Source organism: Brachyhypopomus gauderio, chromosome 8 (assembly GCF_052324685.1).
Source record: "Brachyhypopomus gauderio isolate BG-103 chromosome 8, BGAUD_0.2, whole genome shotgun sequence".
In the NCBI taxonomy this organism is placed as follows: Eukaryota; Metazoa; Chordata; class Actinopteri; order Gymnotiformes; family Hypopomidae; genus Brachyhypopomus; species Brachyhypopomus gauderio.
Window position 1 is genome coordinate 13,279,154 of NC_135218.1, and position 23,801 is coordinate 13,302,954.

The 23,801-nt window shown below is 42.8% G+C and overlaps 1 protein-coding gene and 1 long non-coding RNA gene across 10 annotated transcripts; one reads left to right on the forward strand and one right to left on the reverse strand.

Moving 5' to 3' along the window:
• Nucleotides 1–2,244: 2,244 nt before the first annotated feature.
• LOC143521616 (uncharacterized) lies at nt 2,245–4,817 on the reverse strand. Of its 2 annotated transcripts, none has more exons than XR_013132804.1 (3): nt 4,504–4,817; nt 3,641–3,740; nt 2,245–3,072 (listed from the first exon to the last, which is right to left on the reverse strand). It is a non-coding gene; the product is annotated as an uncharacterized LOC143521616 (long non-coding RNA). The 2 variants fall into 2 exon arrangements; XR_013132803.1 differs by having other exon boundaries at nt 3,591–3,740; nt 4,504–4,810.
• Nucleotides 4,818–9,156: 4,339 nt separating this feature from the next.
• Nucleotides 9,157–23,730, forward strand: hdac7b (histone deacetylase 7b). 8 transcript variants are annotated; one of them, XM_077014682.1, is made up of 23 exons: nt 9,278–11,856; nt 11,944–12,061; nt 13,716–13,804; nt 14,064–14,181; nt 14,540–14,642; nt 15,769–15,863; nt 16,583–16,699; nt 16,967–17,073; nt 17,451–17,628; nt 17,740–17,873; nt 18,086–18,286; nt 18,743–18,821; nt 19,041–19,171; nt 19,258–19,428; nt 19,665–19,729; nt 19,959–20,028; nt 20,223–20,342; nt 20,953–21,050; nt 21,141–21,259; nt 21,955–22,088; nt 22,179–22,263; nt 22,378–22,489; nt 22,880–23,730. In XM_077014682.1, the coding sequence occupies exons 3-23, from the start codon at nt 13,739–13,741 to the stop codon at nt 22,953–22,955; spliced, it is 2,379 nt and encodes a 792-aa protein (XP_076870797.1). In that variant the 5' UTR covers nt 9,278–11,856; nt 11,944–12,061; nt 13,716–13,738; the 3' UTR covers nt 22,956–23,730. The 8 variants fall into 8 exon arrangements, with proteins under 8 accessions (XP_076870803.1, XP_076870798.1, XP_076870801.1 ...); XM_077014683.1 differs by lacking the exons at nt 9,278–11,856; nt 11,944–12,061 and adding an exon at nt 9,206–9,271; XM_077014681.1 differs by having other exon boundaries at nt 9,278–12,061.
• Nucleotides 23,731–23,801: the final 71 nt, after the last annotated feature.

Below are 23,801 nucleotides of genomic sequence, written 5' to 3' on the forward strand. Positions count from 1 at the left end.
AGGGCTTTAAGGTTAAGGTATAACTACTTTTCTTCCTTACTATCTTTTTTTAGCACTGTTGTAGGTACATTGAATTGTTAAGCTTTTGAAAGATAATCTAATGTCGACTTTGCTCGCTTTATGTACGTTAATTACGTATAAGACTTTCTCATTCATGTTCTTTCATTGGGAGATGTAGCATGGCAATGCAAATCTCCCATGATTCTTTTTTTAAATGTTGACAGAGTGAGGGGTTTGTGGTCGTTGCGGTCCTTTCCAAGTCCCTTCGGTGGCCAGACTCCATGTGTGTTCAGCCTTGCTTGGAGGCTGCACCTTTCCGCGTGTTGGTTCCTTCAGTTTCTCTGCACCATGTCACTCTTTTGTGCAGTCTCTCACAGATTTGCTGCTCTAGCACTCTCTAAAGGCTGATCATAAGTACTGCTAGTGATTGAAACCGACGCAATTTGTTCGTAATACGACTTGTATCGTTAGCGTTTCCTTTGATGCATTTCTGGGGCACTATCTCTTCTGTAGAATACTCTTACCATAACCGCCTGTGAGCTCATGTGTATACTCTTTTTAATCATGTTGTACATTTAGTATGGTAGGTAAGGCCATAGCTATGGCACCACAAAAGGCACAGAGGCACCACAAAATGTTCCAACATGTTCGCAGGCACCAGAGAAAGCCAGGCTCATGCGGAAGGCTGTGGTTAGCACTCCCCTGCTGACACTCATGCAGAACGCGAGCGCCTCGTGTCCACGCGTGATGCTCGTCAACGCCGCGGAGGTGCGTGCGGCCTGCAACCTCCCAGCTAGGCTGGACTCGCCACACTGGAGCTTCTGGGGGAGCGTTGGATGGAGCGTTGTGCTGAGGGGGCGCGGAGGGGGTGTGCGGGCGCAGCGTGCAGTAGCAGGCCCAAGCCCCTTGCTTTAGGCTCAGGGGAGAACGTGGAGTATTGTTGTGTGATTTAGTGTTGAAGCTGGTAGAGTGCTGCTTTTGGGAAAGAGGCGTGGCTTTTGGGAAGGAGGCGTGGCGTTTGAGTAGGGATGATCGCTCAGCCCGAACACAAAACCGAACTACCTGGAGACTGAACACGATTCAGTAGTGCAAGCATTTTGAATGTGTGTTTTTAGTACAGCAGAACTGTAAAGCACTTATCTAGACACTATGTATATTCATATTTCCTTCTGGGCCTGGAATGTCTTGGCCTGGGTTGGTAGTGAATATGTGTGGGGGTGATTTCCCAGTACAGTTATTTGCATAAGATAACTTAGTCGTGGCACTTAAAATTCATTGTTATTGAATTTTTGATTCACATATATCTATGAATGTTATTTTAAAAGATCGTCTTCTTTAGGACTTTATTTTCTCCCATATAGCCGATGCCCCTTTACAAATGCCGCCTGAGGTCTCTCTGCTCTGCCATTGCAATGGGAAGTACTGTGGTGGTGAGAACCTCCAGGGTAGTGCGCCCCTTTGACACCATGTATGGGGGATACGACCCCAAATTCTTTGGTGCAGAATGTTTCTCTGCACAACTGTAGTAGGTGCGCCGTTTTTTGGAGTTAGATTCAGTAATCTGATATGTAATGGAGGCACAGAATGGCAGATCTGGTTTGGGTGTGGGTGTGTGCGTCTGTGTGCGCTTGCGGGCGTGCAAGCATCTGTGTGTGTGTGTGTGTGTGTGTGTGTGTGTGTGTGTGTGTGTGTGTGTGTGGATATGCAGGGACAGAGGATGAGAGGACATTTATGGTAACCCCTAGCCCCTCCCAACCCAACATAACAGGTTAAGGAAAACTCACATTTTCTTTTCTTCATCTAAAGCTGCTCATTTGTGTGTTGAATTTATATTTTCACCAGATTTCAAACTGGACAAATGACTTTTCAGTCAAACTTTGCAGCATTTAAGGAATCATAGGACTTCAGTGTAAAGGTTATAGAATTTACAGTTATGTTTGTGTTGTCTTTGGTCTCTGGTTCTGTGATGCTGGAAAATTTGATCAAATGCACCAGCATCGACATGCGACACAAAAACAAACATGACTACATATGATGATGATGATGATGATGATGATGGAGGAAATGAGGATGATATTGATGTTGGTCTCTTTTCTTTTTTCTTTTAGTCCAAAATGTAACCATAACAAACTACCTCACTGGGCTACAGACACATTTAATTTTGTATTTTTTTTATGATTCATGTTTGTATTTATTACAATGCAGTGGCTGACATGGATGACTCAGTACCTCAGAATTTATGAATTTCACGCAGCGCAACAAAATCGCCTTAACATAATGGCTCTTTATTTGTTATCTTTGCGTACAGTGTTTTTTTTTTATCTTTAGCTTTCTCTACAAGCACATCATATACACTCACACGTACAAAGAAGGACACACACACACACACACACACATATACACACACATGCACACACGCACGCACGCACGCACACATGCTAGAGAAAGCTGAAAGCTGTTGTAGGTGTGGTCACTCCTGTGACTGACAGTGTTCAGTAGCTGCTGGGATTGGTTGGCCCCCCTCAGGCCCCTCCCCATTCGAATCCTGACTGCTCAGTTGGATTTTGCTGCTCCACAAACACATTTACATAAATTAAGTTAATCACCTCTGAGTCTTGCTCATATTCCCTTTCCATACATATTGTCTCAACAGTTTGATCTGATGTACTGCAAAAGGACATACAGGACATTTAAACTTAAAAACACAAAGTCATCCACATATTACCATAATGGCCGTAGAAACAGAAGTATCTACACAATACACATATTCATATGCAGCTGCCAAAGTGCCAGTGCCTCAGATCAGATCACTGTATAAGGCAAGTATGCTTGAAGACTCATTCACTCTTAAAAAGGGGAAAACAAACTCACCCTTTGTATTTTCTCTCTTCTTTGTCCCTCATGGGCCACCATAGGGACAGCATCTATACAAATGATTCAAGACAGTATCCTGTCCTAAGTGATGTTGAAGAGTGTTCCACTGTGCCTGAGTGATTAGGTCATGTAAAACTCACTGTCGTAAAGAAGGTGTCTGTGTAAGCAGGTTAACAGCCTTCTCACCAGGAAGTCAGTCTGTTGGTAAATTAATAAAATTCAGCAGTCGTTTTAAAGTTATTCCCCTCTTCCTTCAGCATTAAGTATTGTAAATTCATGTCTTTTGATTTCATGTAATGTTTGTCTAATGTTTTACAAATCAAAACAATAAATAACAGTGTATATGACAAGAATAAGCATTGTCTTTTTTCTTTAGTAGATTTGCATACCTTTTGCTTTAATATTAAATATCTAAGTAAATACATCTCTGGAATTATGAATATCAGGTGTTGTCTGATCTTCAATTAAAATGTAATGCACTACTAAAGACCACAGCAAATGCAGAGTAGCTTAGCCTCGTGCTTCCCAGTTTAAACCCAACTCAGTGAGCAGCTAATTTACTAGTACTACATGAGTTTTAAATGGGTGCGTCAGAGTAGAAAATACATTTGCAAGTAAACCGTTAACGATATAGCAGTGGAGCATGCAGTGTGTGCAGTGGAGTGTTTAAACCAAATTTAGTGTAAATGGAGTTGAAATAATTCTGTGAATTTTACCCAGGCATGCACTGTAATACAGGTATGATGGTGGTTCTGGGGGGATTTACTCATCTGCGATGATCCAGCAGCGTATCCAGCCCAGTTTGTGAAGAGCAGGCCACTGATTCTTGAAGCTCTTGGCTGGAGCTCCGTCTGGACTTCACTGTCCTGCGGTAATAACACGGAAACACGGCATCTTACGTACAGGTGACAGCGACATATGCCATTGGCAATGACATCCACATTTTGTTTTCAGACACTGGCATGTGCTTATGGTTATGTCATTTGACTTTGTGCCTACGTTTAGCTAGCACACATATGTTTACGCTACTAACAAGTTATTTGAAAGCTATTGAAAGTCATTTATAGGTGCCAGTAGCAAATGAGTCGCCATATAGTTTTCCTCTTGGGAAGGACCGCAGGACCCTCCCAAGGACCGCAGGACCGGTTCGATGATGCCGGTGTCGTGCCTAATAGCGACTCCTCTGCAGAGTCCGCATGTTTACACGCACATAAAGATGCTACAGATGATATTCGCGATTTACGTTGTTTCTATGCTTAAACCTCAACACGGACGAAAGTGGCGGTCATAAAGGCCTAAGAGCACTGCGCACTGTTTTTTCAATAGCATTTTACCGGTCCATCATAAGACCACTTAATTTAAGTTGTATTAAATTAAGTGCATCCTAAACAACCTTTTATCTCAATTACTCTATTGCTCTGTTACAGATTAGTCTTCCCATCATCTGTCCATAAGACCTCAGCAGGGTAGGCCTATAGCCTACACACTATTTTTAGCAGATGGTAACTTGCCCTTTCTGTTCCTGAGGCTTTTTTTTTTTTTTTCTGGTTCAATCTAATGTTTCTCATCTACATCCTGAACAGTCGGTTTTTCTTGTGTATTAAAAGCATAATTGAAAGAAAGTTTTACCTCAGAACTGAAAAATACTCTTGGCCTTGATGCGCCGGTCCGTGTGTTGAGAGCAAAAAAGAAACTATGTGCTTTCTACATGCTGTACCCAATATGATTTTAATACAATTTGCCAGGGTGCAGAATAAAAAAAAACTGCCACTGCCCAATTATGTACAGACTGTGGAGTGAGTAGATACGACCTTCAGGTCATTGTGATACTGCACTGTGTGGAGTTTGCCCCTGTAGCCAGATGCAGAGCTGGCTATCTCTGCACCATGTGAGCGTCTCCTGCCTATCTCGGCCCATGCAGCCACGATTCTCTCGCTCCACTTCCTTCTCCTCATTGCTGTATCTGCTAACGTGTGCATGAGCGAATTTGAAAGGCCACTGATTTTATCGTGGTGTACAGTTGTGGGCTGGTCATGGAGGAGGTTGATGTCCTGAGCCAGGCTAAAAAGGAGAGATAAAAGAGGCCTGGTATCCCCAGCAGAGCAGTGGTGCCCACCAGAGATGTTTCATAGGGGTGGCCAGATAGGGTCACTGAAAATCTTGGGGTGGCACCCAAACTAAAAGCTACATTTAAGGAAGTCTATTATTTTAGTATATAGACTAGTTAATTAATTATCTGGTGTGCCTAGACTGATACAATAAAATTAACATTGTACAGTACAACAATCCTGTTATATTGTGAAATGTATGCATATACATATTGGGTAACTCATCGTTCTTCAAATCGGCTAGTTACCCTGTTTCTTAAAGTAGTTGGTGTTTCAAAGCCATTAGTTTGCTTCCCATCAAGAATTCGCTTAAGCTGAGGGATCTCGTATCTTAGATCCCCAGTGCTACAGCTGTATTGTGAGGCAAATGGGAACACACTCGATAACTGCTCAATGCGTCAGCAAGAGAACCAACAAGTGCAACAGCCATGCCCAAATGGAGCTGTGGAGACTAAAATATCCGATATTATCTCATCAAAAACATTGGTGAACTTTACAAAGAGGGCACCAAACCTCAGATCTATTTGGGCTAATAAACCTCTGGCCTCTACAGCTGTCACCATTTCTCGCTTCAGAAATTTCTTCCAGTAGACACATGATGGCTGGCAATCTGTCCCTGACCGTCTATCAAACATTGTAACTAAATGTCCACCATGTCTCCATAACTCTATGTGCCCCCTGAAACATCCCCTCTGTACCTCGATACCCTTGACAGCACCCCTGCAGCAGAGACGGCTCCCCAGCCCAGTGTGGAGGAGTAATGAGGTGGTGCTGAAGGTAGAGTGGGGGCTATGCTCACATTACTGAGAATAGAGGAAACCGACTAAAACTCACCTCCATCCTGAATGAGAGTTGGGTTATTTTTCAAACCAGGTCTTGCTGCTGCACCAGAGTCGTTCTCACACTATTGCACAACATTGCATGCACTGCGATGAATTCTGTGGCACTTTGAACTCCTTTGAAAGCATCTTCCTTTACTCATGAGATAGCAGGCCTAAAGCTTTCTGCAGGGGCTAGCAAATTTAGCTTATAGTTCACTCTCTAGGCAGAGCTGTATTGTTATTGTATTTGGGGGAACCCATGAGATGTCATGAAGCCTTTGGCAGTTTCTGTGTGGTACTACACATTATCTTTGCATTTGAACAGTAGTTGTAGTAAGTACTAACATATTTTTATTATTGGTGATGTATAAAAGATCACGACTCATCAAATAATTAAAAGGATTGGTAGGTGAAACCTCTACATAATGTAGATGTACTTTATTTGACCTCAATTATTAATCAGTTTCATTAATTAAAATCAGTTTCATTCAAATCAAACCAGAATCACAATTTAGTTGTCAACTAAAGAAAGTAATGGTTTGTTATCTGAAGGATTTAAATAAATGAATTCTTTGGCAATACTGACAACCACAAACTGAATGATACACACATTCGTTGAAAATGGTTTGTTTATTTAAAAACTACTCTAAATCACAAACAGCATCAACAACGAGAATCAGTATATTTACAGTGAAGACTAAACGTCTAGTGTATGGGAATGAAAAGGGGAGGAGGTGTTTATGCGCACATGCACATGTGTGCCTGAAGAGGGGGGATTTATCTTGGTCCTCCTTTGGAGAACAAAGCAACTAAAATGGCGCCGACTTTAAACAGTAGAGCAGCGTGGCTGTATGTTAATGAGCTCAATTGTACAAATCTTGATTATCTAAACATGATGATTATATTAATTGTAAAAAAATGCTTAGTTAAGTCTATAGTTCAAATAACTATGCCATTTGATAAACTATGCCTAGTGGTTAGACTCTAACGTGTTGAGGATTTTGGGTGGTTGGTCGTCCTCTCTGAATTTTTTTGAAATTAGGAGGGAAATTCCACCACTAGTTCCTTATTGATAAAACACGACATCGTCCATCGTCTGGGAATGAAGTCCAGGAATGTGATTCTCGCCTACGGTTTAACAGGGAGTTGATCACCTTTGTTTCAGTCTGTGTGGCCACGTTAGCAAGCTTGATAGAAATAGTTTGGGGAGTCTGTTGCCACGGTAACCGTGATCAGTCGATTCCACAGTTACATGGGCTCATTAAATACGACTTATCTGTTTGGCGTTAATCGTACAAACATTCGCGCGCTCTGAATAGAGAGAGATGACGGAGCCTCTCTTAAAAAGGTCCGACCTTGATGCAGATCAAGCCAGAGAGAGATGGTCAGCTGATCAAGGTATTTGAACACCTGAATTCCACGTACTTTAGACACACCCTCTTTCTTCTGTCAAAGTAAGCTTGTTCTATGTGTTGCTGGTGGTGCTGCCAACTGCTGGTTAGGCATGGTACCTACAATTATCATTATGCACGTAAGGCTACTCCAGTCAGACAGGTGTGTAAGGTCAAACCAGGGCACAGTGAGGTGTTGCAGGAGACAGTAGACATGAGCAGTTTTGTTTATATGTGGTGTTGCTCTAATCTGAGCAGTTTTGCAGTAAGTCAGTTGGAATAACAGTAGATAAGGAGGGGAGGAACTCTGTGTGTGTGTGTGTGTGTGTGTGTGTGTGTGTGTGTGTGTGTGTGTGTGTGTGTGTGTAGAGTTAGATCCTACTTCAACAAAGAACAGCAGAGTTGAGACTCAAATGTCGATTCCTGTTCAATGCACTATGCTACATGCTGAGAACCCTCTGGAGAAATATTTCACTTTTGAAAGTTTCAATAGCTTGAAAGGATGTGGTGTGTGTGAGAGAGAAGAAAAGAGAGATTAAATAATCATCAAGCCTTATTAAAAGGTGCAAATGTGCTTAGGAACAAAAGAGCAAAAGAAATAAGTGTGTATGTGCACGTGTGTGTGCGCACATGTGTGTACGTGTTTAAGGAGTAAAGAGCAGTGTTCTTGTTGTATGGAGTAAGAACTATCTTTGGTGTGGGTGTGTGCGTGAGGGAAAAGTAGGCACATCTGTGTCTCCAGTAAAGGCAGAAATGTGTTTCTGTGTAGGATCCTGTCTGCTCTCTGTTTTGAGCTCTGCAAGATATATTAATGCCTCCTTCCAGCTGAGCCGTATTAAACTCAGCTGATATGTTCCCTTGTTAAACTCAACTGCACTGTTTACTGGCAATCTCAAGGACTCATGACTGCATTACAGTAATAGGCCCACACACTCTCTCTCTCTCTCTCTCTTTCTGTCTTTCTCACACACATGAAAAAAGTGCAATATGAAGAATGAAGCAAAACATTTTTTGTTGGTTGCAGAAAATGAACTTCAAGCAAAGGTAAAATTACTTCAGGTTAATAAAAATTGAGTCCCTGTATCTGCCTTTTTGGAGAAAATAGGAGCTGCTAGAAAGACATGCCTCGTTCAACATTTATATATATAAAAGTAGATGTATATACAGTTATCCCACAAGAAGACTGTTATTCCTGTGGTAACACCATTCTAGCTAAAGACATGTAGTATATGTATATCTGTAACTACATCCCAAAGCCCAACATGGTCATGTTATACACATCTATTAAATTCCATTTCAAGCACTGGTCTGTTGCCTACTTTGAGCAACTGGTGAAATTAGCAGGAAATTGAAAGTGTGTTAGTGTGGGAAAATATTTATGTTCTATTTTGATTCTTCAGCTAGACATATTTTATAACATGTACCAACAAATTGATTTATTACTGCTCCAGAGATGGACATTTCATGATTATTTGTTTCATGTAGTAGCATTTGTTTGTGAACTTAGTGTGTTTTTTGTGAAGTCATAAGAAAAACACTCCTTCAGTGCTTTGAACTAGTGGAAACCCCCTACACGTCCCTCTAGTTGCAAATGTCACAGTAACTTGTATCACGTACACACAAACAAGTATGGAGGCATGAGGTGAGGTTAGTGGTAATGTTTACTGGAAAACAGACCTTATAGGGTCCATGTGTGTGAATTCAAGGTTTAAGGGCTGTGGAGGACCAGTGTGGTTCAGATATGACAAATGCCCTGTGGTGATTCTCATGTGGGTCAGCGTGTGTGCATATACAAATTTCAAAGTAAAGCCACACAGGGCTGTTTTCTGGTACGCACCTGTACAGACACTAAAATCACATTAACGTTGTGAAACAAATACAACCCCCCCACCCCCAAACACACACACACACACACATAGGTGTGAGTCTAGAGAGAGAGGCGTGGTTTTGGAGCATGTGTAAGTGAATACCACCTCTAGGTCCTCTTGTAGTTCAGGTGGATATTAAAAGAGAAGCTGCTGATGTCATCCTGTCTCAGCTGGTTGATGATGAACTGAAGAATAAACATTACTGAGAGGTAAGGTACACGCTTTCAAAACATGTGCGACTGTATTTGTACCACTTTACCATTTACAGTCTTTCTGATTGTTTTTGCCGTTGGATTGTCTTCATATTTCTTCGCTTCACTGCTAAATGCGTGTCTGTCGAATACGTCCTGCTGAAGGCATTGTTTTTGCTATTGACCAAGCTTGTGTCCTGGGTTGTGTTGACTTTATTAACAGTGTTTTTATAAAGCACTTGTCACTATGGACATTGTGATAAAATAGCATTTGGCAGGTCCAGCTGTAGAACACGTAGGATCAAGGCATACCAAGCCACACTAAGCCATGAGACAAACCTTCCTGCCAAAGCATGAGCAAGAAACCTTGATATGCCAGACTTTAAATGGTTCCCCCTCTTTCTGTGGCATCAAAAAGAGAAGCAATTGGCAGGAGAGACAGAGTTAAAATTTAAATGAACAGATTTTAAAACCTGAGGCACTTAATGATTCAGATTAAATATTTGTCAGGGGACAAAAATAATAACCAATACATGACTGTGAAGCATTGTGAAGATTGTGAAGTCTCGAGCCATGGCAGACCTGGAGTAGATGAAGCATATCACAGAGCTAATGTAGGAGGTGGTGTTCATATTTTAAAGTCATGACTTCTCCAGGAGGTGTTATGGGTCAAGGAGGCCATTGCAGAGTGAGGGGCACATAAATATGGCACATCACCGTGATGAAGAAGATGATGAAGCTCCGCACCCCACATTGTCAGTCCAGGCAGTGCTGTTCATTTCTCCATGTTAGTATGTTTTGTCCTGCAAGCATGTTGAGCCAAAAGCATGAAAGGTTTCAGGGTTCCCGTGAAAAGACTGTAGCCTTCACACATTTTGAAGAAAGACCTAAACTGCTATGAGAGAACTATGAGAGAGCTGGGACAACATCGGCTCAATATCAGGAGACCAGAAGTTCAACTGATCCTACACTTATGCAGCATGGGCGAGGCATGCTGTCTTTGGGAAAACTGGACTAAGAGGTGAAACCTTCACAGACTGACAGTCTACAGTTTGTCTTGATAGTTTGGGTGGCTCCTGATGGAAGAATCTATTTTCCATGAACACTCACACTCAACAGTCACTTTATTAGATACACCTGATCAGCTGCTTGTTAACACAAGTATCAAATCCGCCAGTTACAATGTCTCTGAATTTCAAGATGATCATCAAAATGACACCCCCCCCCCCCCGTCTACAATCGCTACCCCATGGTGGCCCATCAAGCAGCTTTACTTTTATTTGTGGCCCGGCTCCTCATTCAAGTTGTGCATCCCTGACCTAGACATCACAACCAAGGTATACATAAGAGCATCTCTGAATGCACAACGTCATACGTTGAAACAGATACAGAAATTACAGATAGTAGCAAAATATGACAATGAGTACCACTGTCTGCAAAAATTATGTACAATATTATAATATATGTACTGGATTAAAAAATGGAAGAACCTTGTCTGGTCTGATGAGTTTCTGCTGTCATGTTCAGATGGTAGGGTTGGAATTTGGCATAAACAACATGAAAACATGGATCCATCTGGATCCATCCTGCCTTTTTAATCAAGGCTGCTGCTGGTGGTGTAATGCTGTGAGGAATTTGTCTTGGCACACTTGGGCCTCTTAATAGCAGTTGACCATTGTTTACCCACAGCAGCTTACCTGAGAGTTGTTGCTGACCATGTCTGTCCCTTTATGACCAGTGTACCATCTTCTGAAGTCTACTTCCACAAGGAAAAATGGTCATGTCGTGAAGTTCAAATAATGTCAATCTGGTTTCTTAAAAGAAGACTCAATGCTTTGTACACAATTCTGTACACAAATAGCCACCTCAACCACCAGATTTCATTCCAACAGAGAACCTATGAGATGGGAATGGGAAATCCACATCATGGGAGTGCAGCAGACAAATGTCAGAAGATCCTCATTCCTGGACTATAAATTGTACTTGTATCTCATTAAGTGAGCTATTTAAACAAGTCTGTATCAACATATCTTTGCAGAGTATTGCCATTTTCAGTGTGTGCATACTTAACATTTACACTTTATTGCTTTGTGTGATTTGTCTGCCTGTCTCCTGTGCCTTCCTACTCCGGAACTGCATTTTTTTTACTTTCTGATGTTTCACTCTGGCTCTGACCCTGGCTTTGTTTCACACTACAGTTTTGGATGAACATTAATTGAACACTTATCTTTGTAGAATGCTTTGGAGAACCTGTTGACATCAGGTGCAGCCATTGATGAGTCTTTACAGAACATCTATACAGAGACACTGCTTATATCATTAGCCTTAAAGACACAAACATAGTTCTGTTTTTTTATACTCTTCTAATTTTTTTACTATGGTATGGGTGGGACCAGGCATAATACCCGAATTCCCTACCTACCTTATCTTCCCGAGCACACGCTCAACAGACTCTACGCGAATTCAGCAACTAATATAACCTACCAGCATGCTCGTTTGAAGCTTTGTTTGGGGAATAGTGTGTTTTCTGACTCATACTTCGCGATGTCGTGCTGTGGATGGCTCAGTAGAATAATATGAAGAGCGGCTGTGAACGAAATAGGGTATTGTGATTATATGAGCACATTTGGCAATACCTGTCAAAGCTCCATAGTTGGTATAATTGAGTCTGAAGGGCATTATTTGTGCAGGCGGAGCCGGAGACGCAGACTAGTGTCAGTAGAAGAACCTTGTTCTATTTTTGCATTGTAATTCTCAGCGGACCGGATACATAGATCTGCTGATTGAAAAAGCAGTTTACATACGGAGGTTAGTATTAATGTCTGGATTAATTTGTCTTTCGATATGTCGAAAACTGAAATGCACCGAATGTTCAAGCACGACGTTTCGAAATTACTGGGATTACAAGTAAATCATCTTTAGGCGCATATTGTAAAAACGGAAATAAACCATTTTAATATTTGAACTGCCAAAGAATATATTCCAATTAACTACAAATCTTGATATTGGACCAAGGCATCCTGCTTCATGACTGCTCTTATTCACGGAGACACACAAGTTTTCACAACTATTAAAAGTACTTCAGTCCGGTTTGGGCTGCAGGACATGATCAGTGCGTTGTAGGCGTTTTTGGGACATCGCTGCATTCGAACAAGTGGGCTAAGCGTGTACTGTCACTCATTTACCTTCAACAACAGAAAACTATCCAGTTCTGACAGGGAAATGTTAAAGTTGTTTGTATAGTGCACCGTATTCCCGTGGATATATACGTGCATCTCTGGTGCCGACTCCAGCGTTTGGACCAGACACCCCGCACACAAGCAGCTGGAGTGATGCAGCTACGAGGAGCTCCACGTACAACGGGAGGCTCTTTATTTGACTGTTTTTCTAAGATGCGTCGCTTTTTATAAAAGTTCTGCGACAATAAATTAACGGTAAATGCATAGTGGAACAGTATCGTTACAGATCGCATGCGAAAAAATTGCCCCCAAACAAACAAAATGAATAATGAAAGTAGACGTACTCTTTTCTTACCTAATTAAAGTACTGATTAGGATGTTTGACGTGAAAAGTATGCGAATCTGATATAACGAAACGCATGAAGGATACTGTGAGAATATACAAGTAGGTTTCTGTCAATATTAGAGCTCTGACGTAAAAAAATCCAATAAATCATTTCTATGATTATGTGAATAATGTAATTCAAAGTTCCGCTTTCGCAACGATTCAATTAATATAAATATTTGTTGAGACCATATGCAAGATTTGAAATGTTTCGTGTTTGTTCATCCTTTGTGTAGGCCTAGTAGATGTTGGAAAGTGGTATGGTAGTTGAACTTGCATAATGTGAGCTGTGTTTAGGGACTCAGGTCAAATGTTGGTCAGAGAGGCATGTGGTTGAGAATAGTAGAGCATGTTGTGATAAGTAATATCGGAGCCCACCATCATCTAAATTCACCGAGAGGAAGTGAATGTCTTGTAAAGTTTCAGCTTTAATAGAACACTTCCTCATTAGCTGTGAGGTTACCATAGTCACTCTAGATTTAGAATGAGGTGGTTTCCGTGGGAACGTGGAGAAGTGTGTGGCGAGGTATCGCCTGTACTAAAAACAAAGACCATGCACATACTGTCTGTGGCCTCACCCCACACAGCACTACGTCCACTACACAAGATGTGTTTTGTTCTTAATTGTCCCTCCTTTTGTCTCATATCTCACATTTATGGTGGGTCTTTTAGGTTATCAAAAGATTTTGCAGCTCCAAATTGTTTACCAAAGCATATTTCAGGGTTTTCATGATCTTTTTGGTTTACAAAAACAGAAGCCTGAGTTTTTTGACTATTCTAGCAGTGGGCACCTTATGACACAATGATATATAAAAAAAAACAAAAAAACATTCAGATTATGCATACACATATGCAAAACATTTCTCTCTCGCTCTCTTTCACCCTTTTTCTTTCCTAGTGCATGGTGTTTATTCTGTTCCCATGGATCCACAATCATCTCCAGGGAGGTTGACCTGCCACCCTCTCCTTTATGGCCTACAGATACAGGTAGCAGGCTGTAGATCAGCTCTGTGCCTTCACACTTCACCGAGGCTTAGAGGAGGGTTCATCCAGCCCACACCCCCCCCCCCCCCCTTCTCTCCAGCCGGCTCACAGCTCACATGGAGCTTCACCTCACACGCTGATTCACATTCCTTTCTCGGTGTCCAAACTTTGCTTAAATCAGGCTGCGCATGAGAAGTGTGCATATGCCGTGGCGTGCCCTGGTCACCTTCTCCCTAGCGTTTGTTTCTTGGTCTCCATACAGACGCGTGAGCAGCACCTGGGCCTGGAGACTCCAGGGGGAAGGCAGAGGGAGCGAGAGGAAAAGGGAAGTGAAAGAAAGGCATTTATTCAGCTGTGGAATAAACAGAAGAGCCAACACAGTAATTGACACTCCGCCTACCCTTTTCAATAGGAGCAGAGAGGGAGAGAGAGACGGAGATAGAGTTTCCAATATTCTAAAAAGGGAAGACAGGGGAATTCCATAAGCCAATGCCATGAAATTGGTGTTCTCATGAAGAAGCGCACACTGACATGTCTGGGGCTTTGAGCTCGGTCTTCCTTTCTCTATCTCTTCCTTTCTCGCTGTCTCCAGAACACCTCTTAGTCTGTAATGTGTACTCAGAGTCTTGGTTTTAGCATTTTTTAAGCATACTGTTCATTCGCAACCTTAAATGCCTACACGTGCATCGCAGAGGATGTCCACGTTTGCGTTGTTTCTCCGATTGCTTGCGTGGGCAGGTGCTGTGGCCAGTCCTTGGGTGAAACAGAGGCTGCACGACTGGATCCTGAAGAAGCCGCATCAGGCTGCAGCTGCTTCTAGCAGCCCCTCTCTGAACTTCAGGTCAGAGCCTCAGACGAGCCTCTCATAGGTCCTACTAGACACGCGGCTTAAAGCGGCACCTTTGAACACCAAATGCCTGTTGTGTCTCAGATGTGATGGTTCTTAGCTGGCAAATCTAATGTTTTTATTTTATTTTATTGGTAAACATTACAATTGTGAAATGTGTGCTGGAGCCTAAAGATTTCTGAACGATGTCTTCCTTTTGTGTTGATTTGTAAAATACTGTGATGGTAAATAATAAGTCTTTGAATTCTGAGAATTAAATTTTAATTGAATCCTGCATTTTAGCTCTGTGCTCTTACGATCCTGCGGTGTGATTCCTGTGACCAAGAAGCTGAGCAGAAGCCATCATTATATTAGATATCCAAGTGATCTGGGGGACTAAGTGGAAACCATATGTATATGTTGGCAATTACAGTCGCTTAGACTATGCCCTGAAGTGTCTAATCAAAGGCCATAGCAGTTATGATTGTCAGTTCCCAAAAGATGCAGAAAAGCCCTAGTCTGTATTGTGACTGAAAGGATGATGTTTTTTTTTCTTTTAAGACCACTTTGTTGAGTATGCTGTTTTGACAGCTTGAGCTATGCTACTCAGAAGTGCCATTCGTGTTTTCTGTAAGGCAGGCGTTTATATTTACAAAACCAGAAATGGACACTGGCGAAACTCGGAGGCAGCAGACTTGCTGTTCTACAAGCCTGTTGTATTTGGCCATTCTCCTGTGAAAATCACAATGAACTTTATAACTAAGAAGAAATTCAAAGTGTAACTAATTCCTATGGATGACAGATTGACTCTGACCCTGACCACCTAGAAAGGTTTCCAGTTCATCACGCCACAATAAGATGAGGCTGTTCAGGTGTGTGCTAAAGATCACACAGTAAATCTTAAAGCGCCAAGACGCTCCCACACAATCCATCAATTTCATACCAGCTTGGCTTGCTCATTAGGGATCTGGACCCATATGATTGTAAAGCTGCTTTGTGACAACGTGTGTTGTGAAAAGCGCTATATAAATAAATTTGACTTGGACTTTGACTTTGACCAGCTAAGGTTTTCTGTCTCCAATGTTTATGTATTCTTAGCAGTAAATGTTTGTATAATCAATGATTGTGACTTGTTGTTTAGGGTGCTGTCCCCTTTTCCGGACCTGGACTTTCACCAGCGCCATCAGTGCTCCACTGTATCTCCAATCCACAGTAACAAGCAGCTTCGGAGAACAGGTAAAACACTCACGGAGCTGAGGGACGGCAAAAAAGAGCAGGAAACTGTTAAGTGATTACAATGTTTTTCAGACGTGTAAGCACTCTTGTCTGAATACACACTTGAGGAAGTGTTTTGCAGTGAGTGAGAAAAGAAAGTTATCAGACAGTTTCATGAAGGTTGCGTGTTACCAATACACCGTGTCTACTGTTATGTGTCTACAAAAAGTCCATTGGGAATGGAGTCTGACATGCCGGTGTTGAGAACGCTCGTGCTTGTGCAAAAGTGCTGTTTTGCTCATATGTATTTGGAATTGACAGCATGTACCGATGGCTTGGCCAACACAATTTAGTAACTGAAAAAAAATCTACGTAATTAAGAGTGAGAAAATGTTAATTACATGCCAGAGCTTTTTAGCTTCGTTTTGACGCTGCACGTGTGAAGTTGTGAAGAGCAAATTCCCGGAGCCAGGTTATTAGAAACACCCTGTAGGGGTAAAGAAACAGACCCAGTTTGTATCATCTGTCCTCTAGAAATTCAGTGATCACATTTTAATTGTACTTGTACGAAAGGTGCACCTTGTGTAGTACCTGCTGAGTCTACATTGTACATTTGCCATTATGAATTAGCTCTAGATTCATCTTGTTGCAATCTCATTCATCATCACATCAGTGACCTCCCTACAGATTCGTAGGAGTGAAGTTAAAGTGATTTTGTGTCTTTGTATCTGTGTTCTTAGCATCAGAACCAATTCAGAAATTGAAAGCAAAAAGAAGTATGAACACCAGAAAAAATCCTCTTTGCCATAAATCCAGTGCCCCCTCTACAGGCAACCTGCCCTCATATCACACGCATGGTATGATATTCCTCATCTCTGTAATCCTGATCCCTGTGGATCACCTCTAGCTAGAGGCCCTGAATAGGCCTGTTGTATTTCAAACTAAATGGAGAGCTGTAATTCATATTTTCAATGCATCTCAATTGCTTAGTGCCTCTGTTGCAGCCCTCCGTGTGCATGTGTGTGTGTGTGTGTGTGTGTGTGTGTGTGTGTGTGTGTGTGTGTGCGTGTGTGTGTGTGTGTGTGTGTGTGTGTGTGTGTGTGTGTGTGTGTGTGTGTGTGCAGGTCCCTGCTCCCGCAGCAGTAACACAACACTGTCTCAGCACAACTCACACAGGGGATCGCAATTGTGTGACTACAAAACAAGACTCATGTCTTGTCAGTCTCATGAGGTCTCTCTCTCTCTCAAACACAAACACACACACAAACACACACACACACACATGGACAACTTTAGGTATTTGGAGAATGTATGAAAGATTGTTTGCAGATGAAGGTGATGAACACACTTAGGACCAGTAGCCTTGACCTTGGCATAACGAACTGTTAAAAGCGCTGTTCACAGTTCTGCTGTCTGTTCTGAACGTGGTTATTTGTTGTTTTTGTGCACCGTGATGTTTGGATCCCTGCATGCACTCTTTCTCCTGCTGTTTCTCACACACATTAGTGGGACTAACATGCCCCATGTGCTGACAGTGCTGATAGTAGCCTAGGACATGCATAGTTTACCACTCTCACTGTAATGTACTTGACTCTGTGTCTCCGCTAGAGCCCGAGGAGTTTGAGCAGTTTCATGTGGGGGAACGTATGCATGTCCTCTCCCCCAACCGTGAGCACCTCACCTGGGCAGGAGGTGGGGGCAGGAGCCGCTTCCTCCACCCGGCTGTCAGTGAACGTCACAAACCATCCATCGCCCGTGCCCAGTCACCCCAGGGCTGCTCCCTCAGGTGAGACGACGGAGGCCCTCTGCAGACGGTCACGCCTCTGTCCGCTGATGACGGCACCGCCCTTCAGTGGGCCCTGTGCAGATTCGTTACACGTCTTCCTTGTTGTCGCAGTGCATGTGGACGTGAGACACCATAAGCTCGTGTGCAGAACCCAGTCTCTGCACGTGTGCCACGTGTGCCACGTGTGCCACAGCTGCCGACACAACAGCAGTGAGCGAACTCAGAGATCCTCACACAAGCATGAGGTGAGAGAAGCAAGCATATGCACACACACACACACACACACACACACACACACACACACACACACACACACACACACACACACACACACATACACACACACACACACACTCGCACACATCCTTTCCTAGTCTTGTGGTATGGGGGGGGGGTGGGCTTGTGTCTGTTTTTCCTGCCCACAACACACCTGATTCCACCTCTCCTCCTCCTGGAGCCTGGAGTGTTCCATGTCTCCCCGGGGACCCAGCACATGGAGGGAGAGGGTCTGGTGCGAGGGAGATCCAGACTCAGTGAAGGAGACAGATCCGGGTGGACAAGCAGCAGGTCGCCAGAGCAGCCCTTGGGTGGAAACTGCTCCCAGTGCAGCTTGGACCAGGAGCTTGCTTCCCTACCACGCGCATCTCCCACCCGGAAGGTAGCAGGCACCTGCACACCCACACACACTCCACTGCGAGCACCTCCCACACAATACACCTCTGCAATACACCAATTCCCCTATGCGGAAGCTCTGTTAAAATCATATATGGTCACATGTACATTAATGTAAAATTCCATATACTGCCTTTCTCACACTTTCAAACCGACCCACAAAGATCTATCACACAAATCATAAACTACAAATAGAAAGTACAAGTCTATACCAAAAATGTGTTTTTAATGAAGTAAGGAGCTGCTGAAATTTTAGGATGAAATGTACTTGCATGTGCTCTTCATTCTACATGTAAGCCTACATATAAACACGTACATAAACAACTCTATAACAGCATTTTTGTTTTTTCAGTATTGTATATGGTTTTTACAGGCCTTCTGCCCTATGGGGTTTCTCATGTTTGTACTCTCTCTCTGTCTCTCTCTTCTGTGTGGCCTGAAGCAGCTGACCAAAACCAGGTCATTTCCACTCTTCCAGCCACACATCACTCATCCCGCCTCCATGAAATCCCTCCACACAGGTAGAGCAGACCACGTGCACCCAGACACAGACAGTACCACACAGCTACAGCCTGAACTGGCTCCCTGGACCAGTGTCTTCTGAATAAATACATCTGTAACGGGTCTCGGGCTTAGAGCAAGTCGTTGGACATCCAGACACTGAGCAGAGATAGTTTCTTCAGTTTATATACTTGTTGTGAATGTGTTCGGTATTGCTTTCCGTGTGTGTGTGTGTTTAGGGTTCGTGTGTAACTCGGAAATGCTGAAGGCCCTGTATGTCTGTGCTGAGAGCTGTACTCCACGCGAGCACGCTGGAATCCAGAGGGTCTTGTCCAGACTGCAGGAGTGTGGGCTCAGAAATCAGTGTCTGGTACAGTCTGAATTATCCCAATGTACACATCTATGTAAAATGCCGTCCGGACCTCCAGAGCACCTCAGCCATGCGTGTTTTCCCAGTGGGTCCGAGGCCGACAGGCCACGCTGGAGGAGCTCCGGGTGGTGCAGCCAGAGAGCCACATCCATCCTTATGGGACGAACCGGCTGGGCCGGCTGCACCTGGCCGCTGCACGCATGGCGGCCGGCAGCGTGACGGAGCTGGCGCTGCGTGTGGCACAGGGGGAGCTGAGGGTGAGTCGACAGGTCCACCACACTTCAACCCTCCTGTCTTGGACTTCACTTTCATGGTTTTTGTTTTTTTTTTTTACTGAAAACCATGGCAAAGGTTTGAGCGGTGGAGACTAGACATTCCCTGTGTAATGGAGCTCTCTCTCTCTCTCTCTCTCTCTCTCTCTCTCTTTCTTTTCTTTCCTCCCTTTCTCTTTTTCTCTCCCCCTCTCTCTCTCCTCCCAATTGCCTCGGTCCAGAATGGTTTTGCAATACTTGAACCCCATGAACATGATGCCTCACTGTCATCAAACACTAAGCCCGTGTGAGTAACAGGGTGCACGCACACACACACACTTACACACACACACACACACACACACACACACACATACACACACACACACACACACACACACACACACACATACACACACACACACACACACACACACACACACACATACACACACACACACACACACACACAAGCTAAGTCACGTACACATTTATATTTACTTTCGACTGCTCTGTTATTTGATGTATTTCTTTAGTTCAGTGGCGATAGCTGCTAAACAGCTTCAGTGCAGACTGAATGTCAGTAAGATTCTCATTGTGAACTGGGTGAGAAACTCAAGCACATTTACACACACTCTCTCTCTCTCTCTCTCTCTCTCACACACACACACACACACACACACACACACACACACACACACACACATACATATTTAATCTTTTTCAAATTAACTTCAATGGGATTCAGAAATATCTGGGACACTGTCCCTAACTTATGGTTTTGTGTCTTGCTGTTTCAGGATGTTCACCATGGTAACATAATTCAGGAAGTATTCTACACAGACCCCAATGTTCTCTACATCTCTCTGCATCGCCACGGCTGCGACAGCCCCAACTGGGAGACAGGAGGACCCAATGAAGTTAGTCCCACAGAACAGGCTGTTGGGCGGCCATTCACAAGAATGCATTGTTTTGTTTTGGAATAACAGAAAGAATGTGTGTGTGTGTGTGTGTGTGTGTGTGTGTGTGTGTGTGTGTGTGTGTGTGTGTGTGTGTGTGTTTGGGGGAGGCGTAGTTTATTACTGGGCTCTAAAACAAAAGACAAAAATACAACACAACACTGAAATACTAAAACAAAGCATACTCATATATATATATATTTTAGTAGTAAATAGTTTTCATTAATATACTATAAAGTAGTAAAATAGTTTTCATTAATAATTTTCACAGGAAAACTGTCAAAGTATTTTATGCATTTAAACCATGTGTGCATGTGTGTGTGTGTGTGTGTGTGTGAGACCTTATAACTGATCTATGTTGCTTAAAACTTTTTTAGTATTTGTGTTGTGTATATTTGTGTGTGTGTGGGTGTTGATTTTGTTTGCCGTGTACATTAGGGCATATATGAATTGTGTAGTGGGCCGTGTGTATATTTCTTCGTGTATTGTGTACAGTGGAGCAGGTGTGAATTGATTTTGTGAACTTTGTACAGCATGTGAGTTTTGCTTTCATGTGTACCCTGTGCAACAGGTGGGCTCTGGCACAGGGGAAGGCTTCAACGTTAATGTAGCATGGTCTGGTGACCTGGATTGTCTTCTAGGAGATGCAGAATACTTAGCAGCGTTTAGGTATGATCTCAAGGTCTAAACCACATGGGCAGGTAGTAGGTCAAAGGTTAGACGAATGCAGTGCACTAACTTTCTCCCTTCTGTGTGTAGGACTGTGGTCATGCCCATTGCATCGGAGTTTTCCCCCGATGTGGTGCTGGTGTCCTCTGAGTTTAGTGCAGTTGAAGGACACCCAGGCTCCTCTAGAGGATATAACGTGTCTGCTAAATGTACGTACCAAACATGCGCTGGGCGGACGCAGGTTAAAATGTAACACTTAATCAGTCTGAAAGAAGCAAGCTGCCACTTTATTAATGTAGTGTCAAAAACCTGCACAACAAACAAAGCTCTCTGTCGCTAGTCCTGCTGTCCTGAGGTGTAATTTGTGACTAGCTTCCAGAGCCGAACTCAGACTGGGGATGTCATTAGTCCAGTATTGGTGCTGTAAGAAGTGGAGTTGGGCAATTGGTGGATTTAGGTAAAAGCCATGGGAAAACCTCAATTGATTTGACATTAACGCCCTGTACATGTACCTCTCATCTGACTATGCAGTTTCAGATTCACATGCGTGTTTACTGGAGTTGGTTTGTGGATCATGTCAACACTCTTATGACACTCGCATGTGACACTGCACTAAGTTGTTCTGTTAAAGCAACACAAAGTGAAAACTATTGGTTCTTTCCTCAAAAAAAGAAATCGATGGAAATGGGAAGTGAAAGGCTTTGTGTCAGGATAATGCTGACGGTGCCAGCTCTGTGCAAGGCTGCTTCCATTTTGACGACTCATGTGCAGCGTTACTATGAATCAGCATGTTGTGTCCACTCCCTGTCCAACTTTCTGAGAGTTTATGAAGTTTGTTTCTGCTGTGATCACTGGTTTATGGAGAACTGGTTCCAGTGGTGTATTGCGCTCGTGTGTGTTTCAGGCTTCGGATTGCTGACACGGCAGCTGATGGAGGTGGCCCAGGGTCATGTGGTCTTGGCGCTGGAGGGCGGTCTGGACCTCAAGGTGATATGCGACGCCTCGGAGGCATGCCTCAACGCTCTGCTGGATAACGAGGTGATGTGCTACTTCTTCGAGAGCCCCGTCTACCTAGCGCCGCAACAACAAACAGAACACCTCAGAAACCGTCTGTGTGTTTGTACACAGGTCGCAACCCTGTCTGAAGGTGCTGTTATGAACAGGCCGTGTGCCAAAGCCATGCAGTCCCTGCAGAGAGTGCTCCAAATCCAGAGTGAGTGGGTGCTGGGGACCTTCAGAGCTGACCTGAGCTCCAACGTGCTCCCATGACCCCCTCCCGAGTGTCTGCTGAACCCCTGTTCTCCCCCTTCCCACCTCTCTCTTTTAGGTAAGTACTGGTGGTCTGTCAGGGCCGTGGCAAACACGCTGGTGCAGTCGGCCTGCCCTGCAGACACCGAGGCCACCTCAGCCCTGGCCTCTCTCAGCATGGCTGGCATCAGGTAAAACCAACCTTGTCACTTCAATGGTTAAGGCTCTGCACCTGCACCTACAACATGTTTGGTACATAAATATTATAATAATATAATAAATAAAAGAATAAATATTAGTAATATTTAGTAAATATAAATAATGTATTAAATATTTAAAAATACTAATATTAATACTGATATATATTTTATTAAATATTAATATTTATTAAATATTTTATAGAATAATTACTAAAATAAATATTATTACAATGCTCCACTATATATGAGTCTACATTTATTTGGACACATCATCTAATATCTGCATACTACCATCTCTATAATTGTGTTGGTAAGAGGACTTTCAGGTGCACAGCTTATGATATCGAGTGCAAGACCGTTTTGTCCAAATTTCTGTAATAGCAACCAGGATTCAGATGGGCTGTTTTGGAGCTGCCATGACCAGAATGAGCCCATCGAACACGATGAGAATATCTGACTTACTGGAGGATGAGGAGACCACTGGCTGAAACCGGAGAAGAACACTTTTCAGATTTATTTTTTCATTGTTGAACACAGCTCTCCCAATACATTTACACAAATTAGTACAGTATCAGGCATGTCCAAACTAAGGTACATGTCTGTAATGTTGTAAAAACATTACAGCTAATATGTTGAATACTTGTGTCCGGTATATCATGAGTACTATGAGAAGAACAATGATCAAACTAACATATTACTTCCTGAGAGTATGAAGGATGCTGTGAGTAAAGTGTACATTATGGTTCAAATACACAAAGTGAAGATGTGTTTGCATTAATGTCCCTCTAAGCTTTTTCTATAAGTTATAGCATTTTATGTGGGGTCTGAACAGTGTCTTCATTAAGAACATAAACTTCCAAGATGCTGTCTCAGTAACGTTTAAGTAAATGTTTGTACAGTGAATTATACAGTAGATGACATGCCACTATATTCTGACTGTATATTTTCTAAAAATTACTTTTGACTTTTAAAATTCTTCAAAAAGCAGCATTTTTATAAATTGTTTTGAGCACAGGTCATAGTAAAATCTCAGATTTTTTTTTTTACTTTCTTGACTATAGAGGGGTGGGTTTCCCGAAACGTTCGTAGCGCTAAATACTTCTTAACCTTGTACGTTTCATATGAGCTTACGAAGTACTTAGTGCTACGAATGTTTCGGGAAACCCACCCCAGAACAGACAGCTATTTTTTTTATGTTCTAAGAACAAGAAAAACTTTAACATTAACTCCATGAATAACTCAATTTTACACGGTGTACTGTGAAAATGCCGTTATTACAAATTTGTATTAATGATTCAGATGA